This window comes from Hemibagrus wyckioides, linkage group LG19 (genome assembly GCF_019097595.1).
Source record: "Hemibagrus wyckioides isolate EC202008001 linkage group LG19, SWU_Hwy_1.0, whole genome shotgun sequence".
Classification (NCBI taxonomy): Eukaryota; Metazoa; Chordata; class Actinopteri; order Siluriformes; family Bagridae; genus Hemibagrus; species Hemibagrus wyckioides.
Window position 1 is genome coordinate 17,270,173 of NC_080728.1, and position 16,515 is coordinate 17,286,687.

Genomic DNA, 16,515 nt, shown 5'->3' on the forward strand with positions numbered 1-16,515 from the left:
TTTTATTCTGTACTTATTATCCGTGTTTTGATCTTCACCTCTCACTCCATCATGCCTTCGTTCTCTGCCCACGTATGCCATAACTGACTTATTTTCCTTGTAATCATCACTTTCTGGATTCCCCCCCCCCACTTCTTTTCTTTTCCCTCTTCCTTCTCTCCTGAAGCACACTGAGCACATATCAGGCCATTCCTCCAATCTTGTAAGTGCATCCCGATGTGGAAAGCCTGCGTCTGTGTGCGTGTGTGTACGCGTGGCTGCCAAAGGAATCTTATGAATGTGTGAGTTGCGAGGCTTTGCATGAGCTCAAGGCTTATCTGATGTTTGTTTTTGTGCACACAGAGAGACAGAGGAAGTGAGACAGATTTCAGATTTGCACAGTGTTTGAGGCCTGCCTGCATGAGCTCGTCTCTTATCTAAAGCCTCACGCTGATCCGGGTTTAGTTCCTCAGCAGTGTAACATGGTGCTGTGATGCAGCTTATATCTGCTCTGCATCTATTCCTGCTTCTCTGCTCACATCTGTTTTTTTCTGCCTGCCTTTTTCTTCTTTTTTTTTTTAAAGCCATATTGTATGTTGACTGGCACATGAAGACTTTTACATACATGTAGACACACCGAGGTGGCGTTTATATATTTGTCAGAGTGTCTGTGTATCTTAAATCTGTCATTCCCCAGCACTGGAAAATATGTTCATGGGAAATTCAGTCGTGCACAGTGGTGGATCGTGTTTCTCGGTGCTCCCTGGCTTTGTGGATGTGTCCAGATGCCGTCCCGTGATCCAAGAGCAATGAAAAGTGTTGGCGGGCGTGCTCCAGTGCTCACACAGGTCTCGTAAAAAGCGTGTAAGCGATAACGCGCTGACAGTGCTGGGGACGTTCTGCTGTGATTGGACGATACGCAGTGGTGACCGGCGTCCTGGCCTTGCCTTGTGTGAGCGAGCGGTTCAGTAGGAGGATGCGCTCTCGGTTAAAACACACACACACACTGTCGTTGTCAGAACAAATTTAACGATCAGAAATATTTGAAAAAGATCCGGAAATCCATGTCGGAACATAAATACATAAGAATGTACAAAATGTTCAGATTATGTATTATATATGAATGTATAGGGAATATATACAGTGATTATATTGTAGTTTTGAAGGGTTTATCAGTATGAAGGAGGGGATATTACCATCAGTGGGTTGAAGAGTGCAGTAAGGAGACCACTGTGGTGTAAAAGCTGTTCCTTAGTCTGCTAATCTTGGAACGCAGGCACCTGAACATCTTCCTAGAGGGATGGAGGGTAAACGGTGTTTGGGCTGGACAAGAGGTGTCCTTGACGATGCTGCGAACTTTACACAGATACACGATAACATTCAAGTTTTCATTCCATGGATGTTGTTAGAGTCACTGTTTTTGTGGCTGAATCATAAATGACCTTCTATCCAACATACTATGCACTACATAGGGTCTAGATAATCTGCCCTAATTGTGTACACTAGCTAGTGAACATGTGTCGTCAATAGGAAGCTGTTTCCAATTTGGCCACAGATTGAGCACATGAAAGTCATACTACACACAAGAAACGTTTCCCCGTTTATATTCAACGATAAATAATTGACAAGAACATTTAATGAATATTAAAGCTGACGATTTTCAGCAGGCGTTATTAGAGTCGCTTGTTGTTTGTGGCTGAATCGTAAATAGCTACCTGTTAAGCGCTATGTAGGGTCTACAGTGCCATAAATTTGTACACTGTTTAGTGCAGCAAATATGAAAACCATCTGTGAATCGCTCTGACGAAAACGTAGGTGAAGACGGTGCATTGGTGTTTAGCTTTAAATATTAAATCACCGTAAACAGTCGTGGCCGTAAAATTTAACTTTGGTTAACTAAATAAAAATGAATCTGAAACGTTAGTGTGTGATGAAATCGTGATGATGAATGTTCTGATACGTGCATTAACAAATACATACGAATCACTATTATTATTATTATTATTATTATTATCACAATTATTATTATTTTTAGTAGTAGTAGTTCATCTTTGGTGTCCGCTTCATCCTGGTGAATTCTGGCTCACATCACAGAAACACTGGTTGTGGTGGAAAGGGGCAACATTCTCACACATCCCCACACCTGAGAAGCAATTTTATGTAGCTAATCCATCTCCGAGCATGTTTTGGAGTGGTGAAGAAACCCTGGAGAACCTGTAAGAAACCCACGAGGAGAACCTAGACAGTAAAAGGAGCTCAGGATCGAACCTGAAACTGTGAGGTGGAGTTTAACAGCTCTGATGTGAATGGTTCTTACTGTTTTCCTGTGTCATCTAACAGGATTCACTCAATGCCCTACTGTCACACACACACACACACACACACACACAGACAGATTCAATTACAGCTAGCAAAATGCTGTGTGTCTTCACCTACTGTGCTGTGTATGGTTGCCACACCAGCGCCGTATTGCACCCTGGAGCACACAAAGCTGCTGTAACAGCCGCACTAATAATAAAATGTGGTCCGTGTTTGCTGCTCGGTATTCTCGTTTTATCTCGAGGACCGTTTCCTCGTTTGTGCGTGCGTGTATGGGTTTTGCGTATGTGCCGAAACCCGATGTACAAAGCAAGCCAGACGTTGTTGATGATAGCGGCACGGTTACGAGTACTTAATAAATTTTTACGGCTGATATAACAAATTCTGTTCCAGACTACAAACTCACACACTCATTCACACACACACACACACACGTTGACGGCGTGCTCTTGGCGGCCTACGTGGAAACCTTCTGAACCTCAGGGCGAGACATTAAAAAAAGAAAAAAGCAAATTAGAGAGGCCTAAATGTCGCCTTCAAATCATCTCCCCCCAATAAAACAGAACAGGCCCCTTTCACAGCGCGCCAGCCTGAAGAGGCTACCCGGAGCCCAGACACTCTTATGAGCTGTGACTGTTGCGCAACGCCGTTTGAACTCGGACTAAATTGCAGCATACTCTGCTTAGCCGCACTGTAATACGCCTGTGTGCCTGACTTCTCTGTGACGTTCTGTGCAGTGCCAGGCTTCGCCAGGTCTCTGAATGCCCTGCACTGCATGTTCAGCCACGACTGCCTTCGCTTAACCGTATATATACACTGCATCACGGAGCCGCGGTTCTCAAACGGTACGTCACGAGCAGCCAGGCGTCGTCTTTTACATCCAAAAAGCTAGTTTTATATTTGTGTTTATGAGTTTACAGAATATTTGATGGCGTGGTTTTATTTTTGAAAGCCATCTGGGATTTTTCGCTTACAGTTTCCGACCCTGACATGTAATCTCTCTCTCTCTCACTTACACACACACACCGCAGTTTGGCAGTATATTTATATATAATATAGTTTTTCACACATTTGAGGGCAGAATGCATTCAAGGTCCATGGTTTTGGATGTTGAATTATTAACAAATTAGTTTTAAGAACTGTGTGAAGAGATTAAACTATGCAGCCAGTGCTGATAAAACTGCAGTCCCTTCTTTCCGCCTCCTATAGAATGTCTCACTGTTGTTATGTGAAAACACACCGATCACATATAATATTATGAGCAGTGAGGGGTGAAGTGAATAAGACTGATGATCTCCTCATCATGGCACCTGTTAGTAGGTGGGATATATTAGATTCAGCAAGTGAACATTGTGTCCTCAAAGTTGATGTGTTAGAAGCAGGAAAAATGGACAAGTGTAAGGATTTGAGCGAGTTTGACGAAGGGCCAAATTGTGATGGCTAGACCACTGGATCAGAGCATCTCCAAAACTGCAGCTCTTGTGGGGTGTTCCCGGTCTGCAGTGGTCAGTATCTATCAAAAGTGGTCCAAGGAAGGAACAGTGACAGGGTCATGGGCGGTCAAGGCTCATTGACGCACGTGGGGAGTGAAGGCTGGCCCGTGTGATCCGATCCAACAGATGAGCTACTGTTGCTCAAGTTGCGGAAGAAGTTAATGCTGGTTCTGATAGAAAGGTGTCAGAATACACAGTGCAGGACGGGTCAGGGCCGTTAGGGGAGCAACACAATATTAAACAGGTGGTCATAATGTTATGCCTGGTCGTTGTATTCCTATTATGGATGAGTGTGTTTGACTGGCGTTTAAGACTTGCACTCCTTTTGTGCTGCAGATGAAAAGATGATTTCTTGATGTCAGGACTAATAAAGATCACTGCAAAGCGTTCGAGCACCTGTAGAGAAAAGGGTTATGGAGAAATCCTGGTTGCCAGATTGATGTTTTCACATCCGTTTCTTGACGTTCCCAGTTAACCAAAGATCTAATGAACTAATATCTATCACATATCTTAATTTCTATGCTGTATATGTAAATGTTTATATCCACAATAAAATTATATATTTATTAGCTTTTGAATTAATTCCAAAACTTGTAGTCTAGAAACACAAGCTTTTCATGGTAATGCAGTGGAGAGACATGTCTCAAGATTTAGCAGATGAAAAGCAAACACAGCAACAATGTCAGGAAATTTAACCAGGAAAAAATGCACGAGGTTTTAAATTACATTAAATTTAAAATTTAAATCGATTTATTTTATTTTTGAAACCGCTTCACCTTTCTTTTAATCAGCTCTTCTGCTTTATTTATTCATTTTATTCATTTATTCATGTATTTTATTTTATTTTATTTAAACCCCGGTGATTAATAAACATAATTATGCACACATATTTCTTCTTCTATTATTTATTTATTTATTTATTTATTTATTTATTTATTTATTTATTTATTTATATATTTAAAATACAAGGTTAGTTATTCAGGATAAGAATTTAACCCTATTATTGTAGTTTGTTGAAAAGCGATGCTCAGGTTTGAGAGAGTTCTTGTGAGAATGGCTTTTTGTAGTGGCGTTTTTTTTCAAAATATGTTTTACTTGTTTCATTTGCTTTTTAGAGTCACGGCGATGAATGTGGTGCTGGAGGCGAGAGCCGTTGAGGACCAGGGTTCTAGAGTAGTGCGTTTTGTTATTGTGTTTTGAAGACCCTATGTCATTTTGGCATCTGATTCTTGACTGGGATTACTGAAGGAACACTTAATTAATTTGGCATCAATATAGCGTGCTTTTTTTGCGATACAATTGGGTTGTTGTGATGTCATCACTCGCAGTTGAGGTAGAAGGTATTAGTCCACACACACACACACACACACACACACACAGAGACACAGAGGGTCTGACACTGCCCAGGCTCCTTTTAGGCCAGACATTTGGCACTTGTGAGTCCGATACAGAGCCAAATGCTACTTTTATTCATCTCTCATTAGAAAACCTGTTTTGCAAAAACACTGCGGCGTCCCATGATAATCCTGAGCAGCTTCTCTTTCTTCAGAGGAAGAAAGAAAAGATGCACTGGCACACATTCGCTTCCAGCTGTACTGTAGCGCTAACCTCCAACCCCGTCGTGTGTTGTGTTTAGGCTCAGACGGCAGCTGCAGAGGCTCAGGCGAACACGGAGCTGTCAGAGCGCATCAGCTCCCTCGAGCAGGAGGTGAACCGACACAGAGAGGATGCTGGGAAAGCCCAGGCTGAAGTGGACCGTCTGCTGGAGATCCTCCGAGAGATGGAGAACGAGAAGAACGACAAAGACCGCAAGATCAGTGAACTGGAGAGGTACACACACGTTCACAGGAAATGCGTTTTGACCTCTGTGTTATCAGAAATGGTGTGTGTGTGTGTGTGTGTGTGTGTGTGTGTGCACATGTAAGTAAGAGTGACGTGCGAAACCCTACAGCCGACTGTGAGGAAACATGGATCTGTAACACATCCTCCAAGTGCACATTAAAGTGGTCAGGACCAGGTTTTACGATCCGGATCCCATTCCAGCTTTCACACTTACACTGTTTGCTTCATTTGTCGTCATGGCAACGAGTTGATGCTACACACAAAGTGTTTTGATTTTTGTTTCCTCCTTTAAAAAAAACGAGACCACAACTTTATAACAGAAGTAAACTTTTAACAGCTTTCTGAATGAATGAACAGTTGCGTGTAAAAGTTTGCGCACCCTTAAAACCTTAAAAAAAAAAAAGAAGTGTGTTCTTATAGGAATATCAGTGATAGGGTTGTGCGCCTGAGTTCATTTTACTGTGACTCATGTCCTGGACTGTTTCTTCTGCTTCTTCTTCATCTTCTAACACAAGAATTTTCCAGCATTTACATTTCTTAAAAGAGAAGTTTAAATTTACAAATAATTTCCTATAATAATAATGTTCATGTCTTTCTTTCTTGAGTCGTAAAGAAATTATGTTTATCGTAGTGGGTCTGTAGCTCCGCCTACGTCATGTGTGACCTTCCGACGTGATTACGAAGTACGTAGCTCCAAGGATGCGCATCCCGGAGCTTGTGCTAGACGAGCTTTTATGGTAAAAATGTATACAATTTTCTATTTTTCGAAGAAAATGACCGATCATTTCGCTGGATAAGAGCCTTCTTCCTGGGCTGGGATTGAGGTTTAGAGCTCTATGAAGCTACATTTAAACTACATTTTGGAAGTTCATACTCACATGCACCATTGAAGTCCACTATATGGAGAAAAATCCATATTTTTCCTCAAAAAACAATATTTCTTTATAACTAAAGAAAGAAAGAAAGACATGAACATCTCGGGGTGAGGAAATGATTTGTAGATTTTTGTTCTGGAAGTGAACTTCTCATTTAAGTTTAACCACAGATATGTGTTTTAAAAATTTAATAAACATCATCTGGCCAGTCAGAAATTATAACTGAAGAGAAAGATAAAAGAAGGACAAAGAGATGATCTAAAAAGAGAAAAGAAACAAGACACATTTCGTCAGATTTTCTATTCAAACTAACAACTAATCAACATTAATGCCTTTTGTTGAATTCTGTGTAGAAAAGATAACGTATTAGATTTAAACCTGTTATTAACCACAGCTCTGTTATAAAATGTAATAAACATCTCTTGTCTAGTCAGAATCCAGACCTCGGCAGCGCTGTGCTGTAAGTCTTCTCTAATAACTCAAAGCCATTGTTTCCCTTTTTTCTATCCTCTGAGCAGCTTGTGGATCCTCTTAGTCCTAATACGTACCATTCTCCTCGACATGTTTTCAAGTTACTGTTCCTCCGCTTTTGTTTTTTGTTGCACATAAATCGTGAAACAGAGACACGTTTTCCTTTTTAACACCCGCACTTTTGCACTCGGCTGTATCTAATTCGGGACCGGCGTCTAACTTCTCCGAATCCCAGAAACACACCACAGTCCTGTAGGACTTTTTGTTTGACTCCGAATCCCAGCATGGGCTTGAGTTTGCGGAATATCTGCTTTCCTCACAGCTCTTGGTAATGATGTGCGTTTTAGCCCTGCGGGGACGGCGTTCATGCTGTGAGCACACGCTGGATGTGTGCGAGGAACCGACCGCAGCTTTCCAGACTCGCAGAGCACCTGCTATTTTACACGGCCTCAGACTTGCTCTGTACACACCGCCAGGAGAATATACACGTGTCTTCGTCTGCGTGTGTCAGCAACAGCATCTGCCTGTGTGTCACCATGTCTATAGGCATTTGTGTATAATTGGGATATTCATCAGAGACGTATATGAAGTTTGTCTCGTTCTGGACGTTTCTGCTGATGGTAAGCACAAAGAGATGTAATGAATTTCAGAGGATGCTGATGGGTCTCCCACAGCTTTTTACTCTCTTTAGAAAGAGAAACGCTGTGATTAAAGTCGTTGTCTTGTATGCAGAAGAACCTCTTCATCACTTTTCTGCCTTCTGTTTATCTCCATCTGTCATGTTCTCGAGCCTGTCCACTTTTCCAATCCCTGCTGCTGATGGAAAAGCATCCTCACAACGTGATGCTACCACCACCATGCTTCGCCGTGCACTGGGACGGTGTTCTCGGTGATGAAGAGCGATGTTTGGCTTCTTACATGAAGATGTAACATGAGGTAGAATAAATCTGAAAAGTCAACCAGAGGTTTCCGTCTCCATTGCTCCCGCCAGATTTAGCAACAAAGAGTTGCCTTTGAAAAGCTCCATGGATGGAAATAAGAGTTTTCGGAAGTGTAGTATGCAGAACTGGGGCTAATTACCCCTGAAATGTGGAATACTCGCAGGAGAAAACACGCAGGAGGATCATCTACTTCATCAAAAGCCCCCTGTGTGTTTAGACATCAGCGTCACAAGCGCGCACGTTTTGACACGCGGTTATTGTGACACTTTCTCAAGCGTCTCGAGGTTGGCAGATCGAAAGCTCATGTTCTGTGCTATTGTTCTCCTGCTCATCTCCTCAGTCAGGATTAGCTGCCTGACTTTCTACAAGCCTTTCTACCAGCGAGAGAAAGCAAAACTTCCGGCTGCAGATCAGTGGTGCGGAGGCCGTCCTGATTTAAATACGCCTTCAGACACCAGTGAACTGAGTGCAGTATGAACCGGGACAGTGGAATATTTATTTATCAAATGTGATGGCAATTACTGAGGCTTGAGAGGATCTCTGTCACCAATGACTGAGCTGAAGCTCTCGGAGTGTGAACGAAGAGAAAAACGAGCGAATATAAAAGAAGGACAAAGAGCTGATTTAAAAAGAGAAAACTCAGAAATCAGCACTCGTTATCGTCTAGAACAAGAAGACACATTTCGTCAGATTTTCTATTCAAACCAACAACTAATCGCCATTAATGCCTTTTGTTGAATATTTATGCAAAGCAAATGTCATCTTTAAAAAAAGCTCTGTGATTTAGTGATCTCGTGTAAATGTTGCAGCATGTGAATGTTAATGTTCCTGTTTTAATCTGTCAGAGCCGACACAGTTGTATGTCATGAAAGCCGACTCTTTTCTCCTCTCCTGTCTCGTGTTAATATATTGTCACTGGCAGACTGTTTCTGCTGCTAATAATAATAATAATTAATGCTAACCTTGCTCATGCTGTGTCTGTTCTTCCCTTCTGTCTTCTCTTTTCTCTCCTTTTTCCCTTTCTATTTGTTTAACTTTACACTGGAACCCTGACTCATCTCCTCAGTATGACTTCAAGGTTAGTACGCCTGCTTTCCTTCACTATCTCACACCCTTTCCATTTTCAGCTGCCAAATGGTTGTAGGTTAAAATTGTGACGCTCAGCCTGGGTATGTCTGCGTCTCTGACACAGAGAAGACTGTGTGTGTGTGTTTAAAGGCTGAGCTTTAGTTGCTGTCAACTGTGTGTACACAAGATGGCCACTGTACGTTCCCTGGAGTCATTGTGCACGTCCTCAGAAATGTGCTGCAATACAAACATCATTAACGAAGGCTGTATAGTCTCAAACGACCCTGTTTCTGTTACTGACTAAACAAACTGACGTTGTGGTACCGGGTTGTGGTAGCTTAGTGGTTAAGGTGTTGGACTACTGATCTGATCGGAAGGTTGTGAGTTCAAATCCCAGGTCTGCCAAGCTGCTATGGCTGGACCATTGAGCCAAGGCCCTTAACTCTCAATTGCTCAGTTGTATAAAATGAAATACACCGATCAGCTATAACATTGTGAGAGGTGAAGTGAATAGCACCGATGATCTCCTCATCATGGCACCTGTTAGTGGGTGGGATATATTAGAGGCAGCAGGTGAACATTTTGTCCTCAAAGTTGATGTGTTAGAAGCAGGAAAAATGGACAAGCGTATGAATTTGAGCAAGTTTGACAAAGAGCCAAATTGTGATGGCTAGACCACTGGATCTCTAAAACTACAGCCCTTGTGGGGTATTCTCGGTCTGCAGTGGTCAGTATCTATCAAAAGTGTCCTTTATGTCCTGTAAGTTGCATGGTGGGGTCCATACCTCGACGGGTCAGGGCTGTTTTGGCAGCAAAAATGGGGACCAACACAATATCAGGCAGGTGGTTATAATATTATGCTTGATAAATTGTAAGCCTCTCTGGATAAGGGCATCTGCCAAATCCCAGAAATATAGAAAAGTCTCAAATCACATACCTCCAATCAACTGGTTTGGAGTGTATAGTGAGGCTTTTGGATTTGTGACACAACCATGACAACAATCACAACGACAACACAAAGTTTTAAAGAGGCACGGAGCTCTTCTGTTGAACGTCCCTGTGCATGATGCTGCTGAACAACTCAGAAACCAGATGGTCAGAGATTTCTTCTTTTTTTTTTTTTGGACGTCGCTTTTAATCCTCCTGATGTACGTAAGATACGCGAGTGAGTATGAGATCAGTTCTGCTCGTGTAGCCGCTGTGTGGAGTCAGGCACGTACGTGTCAGGAACGCGAATATATTCGCACTTCACGTGCCGTTACGGTTCTACGTCAAAACCGACCTGCTTTCACAAATGGTTAAATGAGCAGACTGACGAGGTTTCAGAAGAATCATTAAAAATCACACAGCGTTAAATGTCGCCTTGTTGGAACCTGATACCGCGTTTGACAGAGAATTCCTGGATTTTCCGACTTCCAACTAGGAAATCTCAAAGGAAATGTTTGATTTATGTTGTGCCTTTCTTAAACTCCTGGTCACTTTACAATACAGAGGAAACACGAAGACCATGTCTAGATCAGTACACAGATCTTTCTATCCTCTTCTATATATATTTAAAGAGAGAGGAAACAGGAAGTAATGACAGGAGAAAGCACAGCCTTAATGTTATATCCTGGTTTATTCTGAACGCAGGTCTGTTCAAGTGTGCTTTTTTATTTTATTTAATGTTAGGCTTTTTTACTGTGGCCTTATCTGAGTTAGAAAATAACCGAGTCAATTATTTACATAATTTAATAAATTTGTTCTTGGCCACTGGAGGCTAGTCAGCCCTGCTGTGAGTCATCTTCTGCTTTAAACTCAAGCAAGTTGCTTTAAATATGTAGTTTTTATTTTTCCTCAGTAGGGTCACTGAAACGTGAAAGCGGTCCCTGCTAGCCGGTATGCTGAAACACATCACGTAATATTACAAAATAAATAAATAAATAAATTTGAAAAACGTGACGTTTGTTATAACAGCTATTAAGCCTCGTTCCTCGTTCATTTCCTGTTTTGGGAAAGCTCAGACTGAGCGCTGACACTGGAGACTCACATTTAATGAGGTCATTATTAAGCTCAGATTATTATGTATTAGCGTCCGTCCTGCGAGTCCCTGGGCAAGCTGTTACCATGGAAACGTGAAGTTTTTAAAACGCTGGGACGATTGAAAGTGGGAAAATCTGTACTTTATGACCAGTCAGATACGAGGATTCAGCAGTGCTGTGGTGTAAGATTAAAAGAGAAACATTCTCATCTCCCTGTAGCTGATTGTTTAAGTGTCTCTGCTTCTGAGTTACAACTGCAGATGAGAGCGGCCATTTTCATTTCAGAAATACATTTTTGCGTGAGTGAAACTACCTTGCTTGTGTGTGTGTGTGTGTGTGTGTGTGTGTCCCACTGGTGTGTGTGTCCCACTGGTGTGTGTGTCCCACTGGTGTGTGTGTGTGCGCCAATGGTGTGGGTATGTGCATCACTGGTGGGTGGGTGTGGGTGTGTGTGTGCATGCGTGCGTGTGAGTGTGCCGTTGTGTGTGTGTGCACCAGTGGTGTGGGTATGTGTGCCACTGGCAGGTGTGTGTGTGTGTGCGTGTGAGTGTGCCGTTGTGTGTGTGTGTGCGCCAATGGTGTGGGGGTGTGTGTGTGCATGTGCCACTGGTGTGCACGTGTGTGTGTGTGAGTGCGCTCCACTGGTGTGCACGTGTGTGTGTGTGAGTGCGCTCCACTGGTGTGCACGTGTGTGTGTGTGTCTGTGTCACTGGGTGTGTGTGTGTGTGTATGCGTGCATCACTGGTGCTCCTCCTCCTCTTCTCACCTGGATCACAGCACTCAGTGTGTGGTTGTCTCTCTCACTCATTATTTTCTCTTCTTTCTGGAGTTCACATCAGACTGTAAGCCTGATTTCTGCTGCTGTTCTGTTTTATACAGTATATATATATAACACTAGTGCTGAACTGAAATCACTTTTCTTCAGCAGTGTTTCAGAAGCCTGTTAAAGCCAAGCGTCTCGAATTAATCTGCAAATGGTTGACAATAAATATATTGCACTGATCACTGGAGTGTGACTGCTCTCTCCCTCTCTCTCTCTCTCTCTCTCTCTCTCTCTCTCTCTCTCTCTCCCTTGCTTTCTTTCCCTGCCTGTCTCACTTTCACTCTTTCTCTCTCTTTCATTCTCTCTGTCTCTCTCTTTGTCTCATTCTGTGTGTGTGTGTGTGTGTATGGTCTTATATTCTCTCACTATTTGACTCTCTCTCTCTCTCTCTCTCTCTCTCTCTCTCTCTCTCTGTGTGTGTATGGTCTTATACTCTCTCACTATTTGACCCTCTCTCTCTCTCTCTCTCTCTCTCTCTCTCTCTCTCTGTGTGTGTGTATGGTCTTATACTCTCTCACTATTTGACCCTCTCTCTCTCTCTCTCTCTCTCTCTCTCTCTCTCTCTCTCTGTGTGTGTACGGTCTTATACTCTCTCACTATTTGACCCTCTCTCTCTCTCTCTCTGTTTACGGTCTTATACTCTCTCACTATTTGACCCTCTCTCTCTCTCTCTCTCTCTCTGTGTATGGTCTTATACTCTCTCACTATTTGACTCTCTCTCCGTCTCTCTCTCTCTCTCTCTCTGTGTACGGTGTTATACTCTCTCACTATTTGACTCTCTCTCCGTCTCTCTCTCTCTCTCTCTGTGTACGGTGTTATACTCTCTCACTTTTTGACTCTCTCTCTCTCTCTCTGTGTATGGTCTTATACTCTCTCACTATTTGACTCTCTCTCTCTCTCTCTCTGTGTATGGTCTTATACTCTCTCACTATTTGACTCTCTCTCTCTCTCTCTCTCTCTCTCTCTCTCTCTGTGTATGGTCTTATACTCTCTCACTGTTTGACTCTCTCTCTCTCTCTCTCTCTCTCTCTCTCTGTGTATGGTCTTATACTCTCTCACTGTTTGACTCTCTCTCTCTCTCTCTCTCTCTCTCTCTGTGTATGGTCTTATACTCTCTCACTGTTTGACTCTCTCTCTCTCTCTCTCTCTCTCTCTCTCTGTGTATGGTCTTATACTCTCTCACTATTTGACTCTCTCTCTCTCTCTCTCTCTCTCTCTCTCTCTGTGTATGGTCTTATACTCTCTCACTGTTTGACCCTCTCTCTCTCTCTCTCTCTGTGTGTATGGTCTTATACTCTTTCACTATTTGACTCTCTCTCTCTCTGTGTATGGTCTTATACTCTCTCACTGTTTGACTCTCTCTCTCTCTCTCTCTGTGTACGGTCTTATACTCTCTCACTGTTTGACTCTCTCTCTCTCTCTCTCTCTGTGTGTATGGTCTTATACTCTTTCACTATTTGACTCTCTCTCTCTCTGTGTGTATGGTCTTATACTCTCTCACTGTTTGACTCTCTCTCTCTCTCTCTGTCTCTCTGTGTACGGTCTTATACTCTCTCACTGTTTGACCCTCTCTCTCTCTCTCTGTGTGTATGGTCTTATACTCTCTCACTATTTGACCCTCTCTCTCTCTCTCTCTCTGTCTCTCTGTGTACGGTCTTATACTCTCTCACTATTTGACTCTCTCTCTCTCTGTGTGTATGGTCTTATACTCTCTCACTATTTGACCCTCTCTCTCTCTCTCTCTCTGTCTCTCTGTGTACGGTCTTATACTCTCTCACTATTTGACTCTCTCTCTCTCTCTCTCTCTCTGTGTGTATGGTCTTATTCTCTCTCACTATTCGACACTCTCTCTCTCTCTTTCTCTCTCTCTCTCTCTGCCATCTTCCTCACCCCTCTCGCACTCTTTTGGGGTTTCTAGAGAGTCTTAGTTAATACCAGACGGTTTGAAGCGTCTGCTCGAATCACATGTTGATTAGCTTGTCTGCTGTGATCATGAAAGATGACGGCTCTTCCGGCGTATTTTGGAGTATGTTACAGTTTAATCCTGTGTTTCAAAACAAAATACCTTAAATAACAGGACTAATGCAGTCTTAATGTTTTTTTCCACCCTTGCAGTTCCACCTGCAATAGTTTCAATTTCTCTGCCTTAGGGTGTTGATTATTATGAAAGGATGGGTTGCAACGAATATAGCCAGCTAAAGGGTGCCAATACTTTTCCCTGGCACTGTGCGCCTTCCTCACTGTGTAGTGAGGAAACAAAAAAACAGAAGCATCGCAGGTCGAGATTAAGAGATTCTCACTTTGTAGCAGTCCTCAGAGCTTCTAATGGAAATATTCTGAGGTTTCCGGTGAGTAGAGTGTGTGTTAACAGCACACAAACAGAGGAGTGTGTCAGAAAAATAAACAGTCCTCCTGTGTTATAAAGTCTTGCAGATTGATTCATGCCTCATTACAGATCTTTAGAAGTGATCAGTCAGGGTACAGAATGGATTACCCACAATGCCTTGTGCCTGTGCCGAGGTCTTAAAGGAGGCCAGCAGCTGTGCGTGTAAGTGTGTGAAGATGGATCCGAGGGGCATCTCGGCCTGTCTGCCGTCTCCGCAGGGTTTCTGGTTAGTTTAGCGCAGCGCGAGGCCACATGATTAACTTTATTAGTCAGAGAGGCAGGGGGCAGTCATCCAGCAGAAGCTCTTCATGCGCTGCTGCTCACACAGATGAGAGCGGACAGATGTTGGCACGTAGTGTCGTGTGTAAAGGGGCGCCCCATCGCGCACCTGGCCGCAGACCTTGACACAATTTCGTCTTGGCAGCTCTGAAGTCCAGCTCTGTCAGTTTCAAATAGCACCACTTACCGCAGACGGAGCTGCTAATATCAGGGCTTTGGTATTCATATACCGTCACTGGAAGAACCTACAGGAACACCACAGAGCTGTGATATTAGCTTTCTCATCGCTTCTACACCATCAGACAAGAACCAAGGAGTCTTCAGTATCCTGACTTTTTGTTTATTGATTTTTAAAAAGAAAACCAGACCAAAGCATCGCGATGACCAGCCAAGAAGAAAACACAGATACACACAAGGGATGTAACTGAACTTAAACACATTATCTGGAATGAGCAGAAGAATCACAAGCTGGTTTAGACTCAATTGTTTTACTGTTACGCTGTGACATATGAAGCTTGAGCTCTTTAGTAACCACCTGGGCAGGGTTAAAGTGGTTCAAGATATTAAACTACTAGATTATATTTTTGGAAATCAAGTATATTGGTTAGAAAATATCACAGGCAGCTGAATAGTCAATGTGTCTCATGTACTCTCGATTTAAGACCTGGAGTTTGTGATGGCAGAAATTAACACCAAATTTAAGCAAACACTGTGATATTTGAAGGAGCTTGAAGGGTTTTTTTTTATTATTTTTTTTATTTTTTTATTTTTTAAATGACCACAGATCTACTGGGTCAAGACTTGTCATGTGACGTCATTATAGCACGCGTTCAGCCAAAGCCCACTTCTGTTCACATGCATCTAGCATGAATGGAGAGAAAGTCATTATATATGTGTCTTCACTGGTAGGAGTTTCAAAGATGAAAAACAAAAAAAAACCCTGCAAGTTGCATCACAAGCATATTTCTGGATGGATGGATGGATGGATAGATGGATGGATGGATGGATGTATAGATGTATATATATGGATGGATGGATGGATGTATAGGTAGATATATATATGGATGGATGTATAGGTATATATATGGATGGATGGATGTATAGAAAGATAGATATATGGATGGATGGATGTATATAGATGGACGGATGTATAGATAGTTGGATGGATAGATAGATGTATAGATGGATGGATGGATGTATAGATAGAGATGGATGGATGTATAGATGGATGGATGGATGGATGTATAGGTAGATATATATATGGATGGATGGATGGATGTATAGGTAGATATATGGATGGATGGATGTATAGAAAGATAGATATATGGATGGATGGATGTATATAGATGGATGGATGTATAGATAGTTGGATGGATAGATAGATGTATGGATGGATGGATGGATGTATAGATGGATGGATGGATGTATAGATAGATAGATGGATGGATGGATGTATAGATGGATGGATGTATAGATGGATGGATGGATGTATTGGTAGATATATGGATGGATGGATGGATGTATAGAAAGATAGATATATGGATGGATGGATGGATGTATAGATGGATGGATGGATGTATAGATGGATGTATAGATGGATGGATAGATAGATAGATAGATAGATAGATAGATAGATAGATAGATAGATAGATAGATAGATGGATGGATGGATGGATGGATGGATGGATGGATAGATAGATGGATGGATAGATGGATGGATAGATGGATGGATGGATGGATAGATGGATAGATAGATGGATAGATGGATGGATGGATGTATAGATGGATGGATGGATGTATAGATAGACGGATGGATGGATGGATATTGTGTTTTTTTGTGGGGGACTGGATTGTTCCATTGCACTACACTGTGATCTAAGCAGAAAAAAATTAAGCGTAAAAACCATTCCCTTTCAGTATTTTCTATTTTTTTGCTAATAATCGATGGACTTTGACCAGCCAGGTTGACTCCATGCTGTTTACTCCATGTTGGATTGCGAGTGTGAGGATAATGCCAT

The 16,515-nt window shown here is 42.3% G+C and overlaps 1 protein-coding gene across 9 annotated transcripts in view; it reads left to right on the forward strand.

Annotated features, from left to right (window-relative positions):
• The window catches only part of erc1b (ELKS/RAB6-interacting/CAST family member 1b), a 199,263-nt gene that overhangs the window by 61,524 nt on the left and 121,224 nt on the right, over positions 1–16,515 (forward strand). For 3 of the 9 annotated variants that reach the window (XM_058416753.1, XM_058416745.1, XM_058416749.1), the window contains 3 exons: positions 167–202; positions 5,428–5,621; positions 8,987–8,998. In XM_058416753.1, coding sequence (XP_058272736.1) covers positions 167–202; positions 5,428–5,621; positions 8,987–8,998 — 242 coding nt within the window. The remainder of the gene's footprint in view (positions 1–166; positions 203–5,427; positions 5,622–8,986; positions 8,999–16,515) is intronic. The other 6 variants (XM_058416747.1, XM_058416750.1, XM_058416754.1 and 3 more) reach the window with 3 other exon arrangements.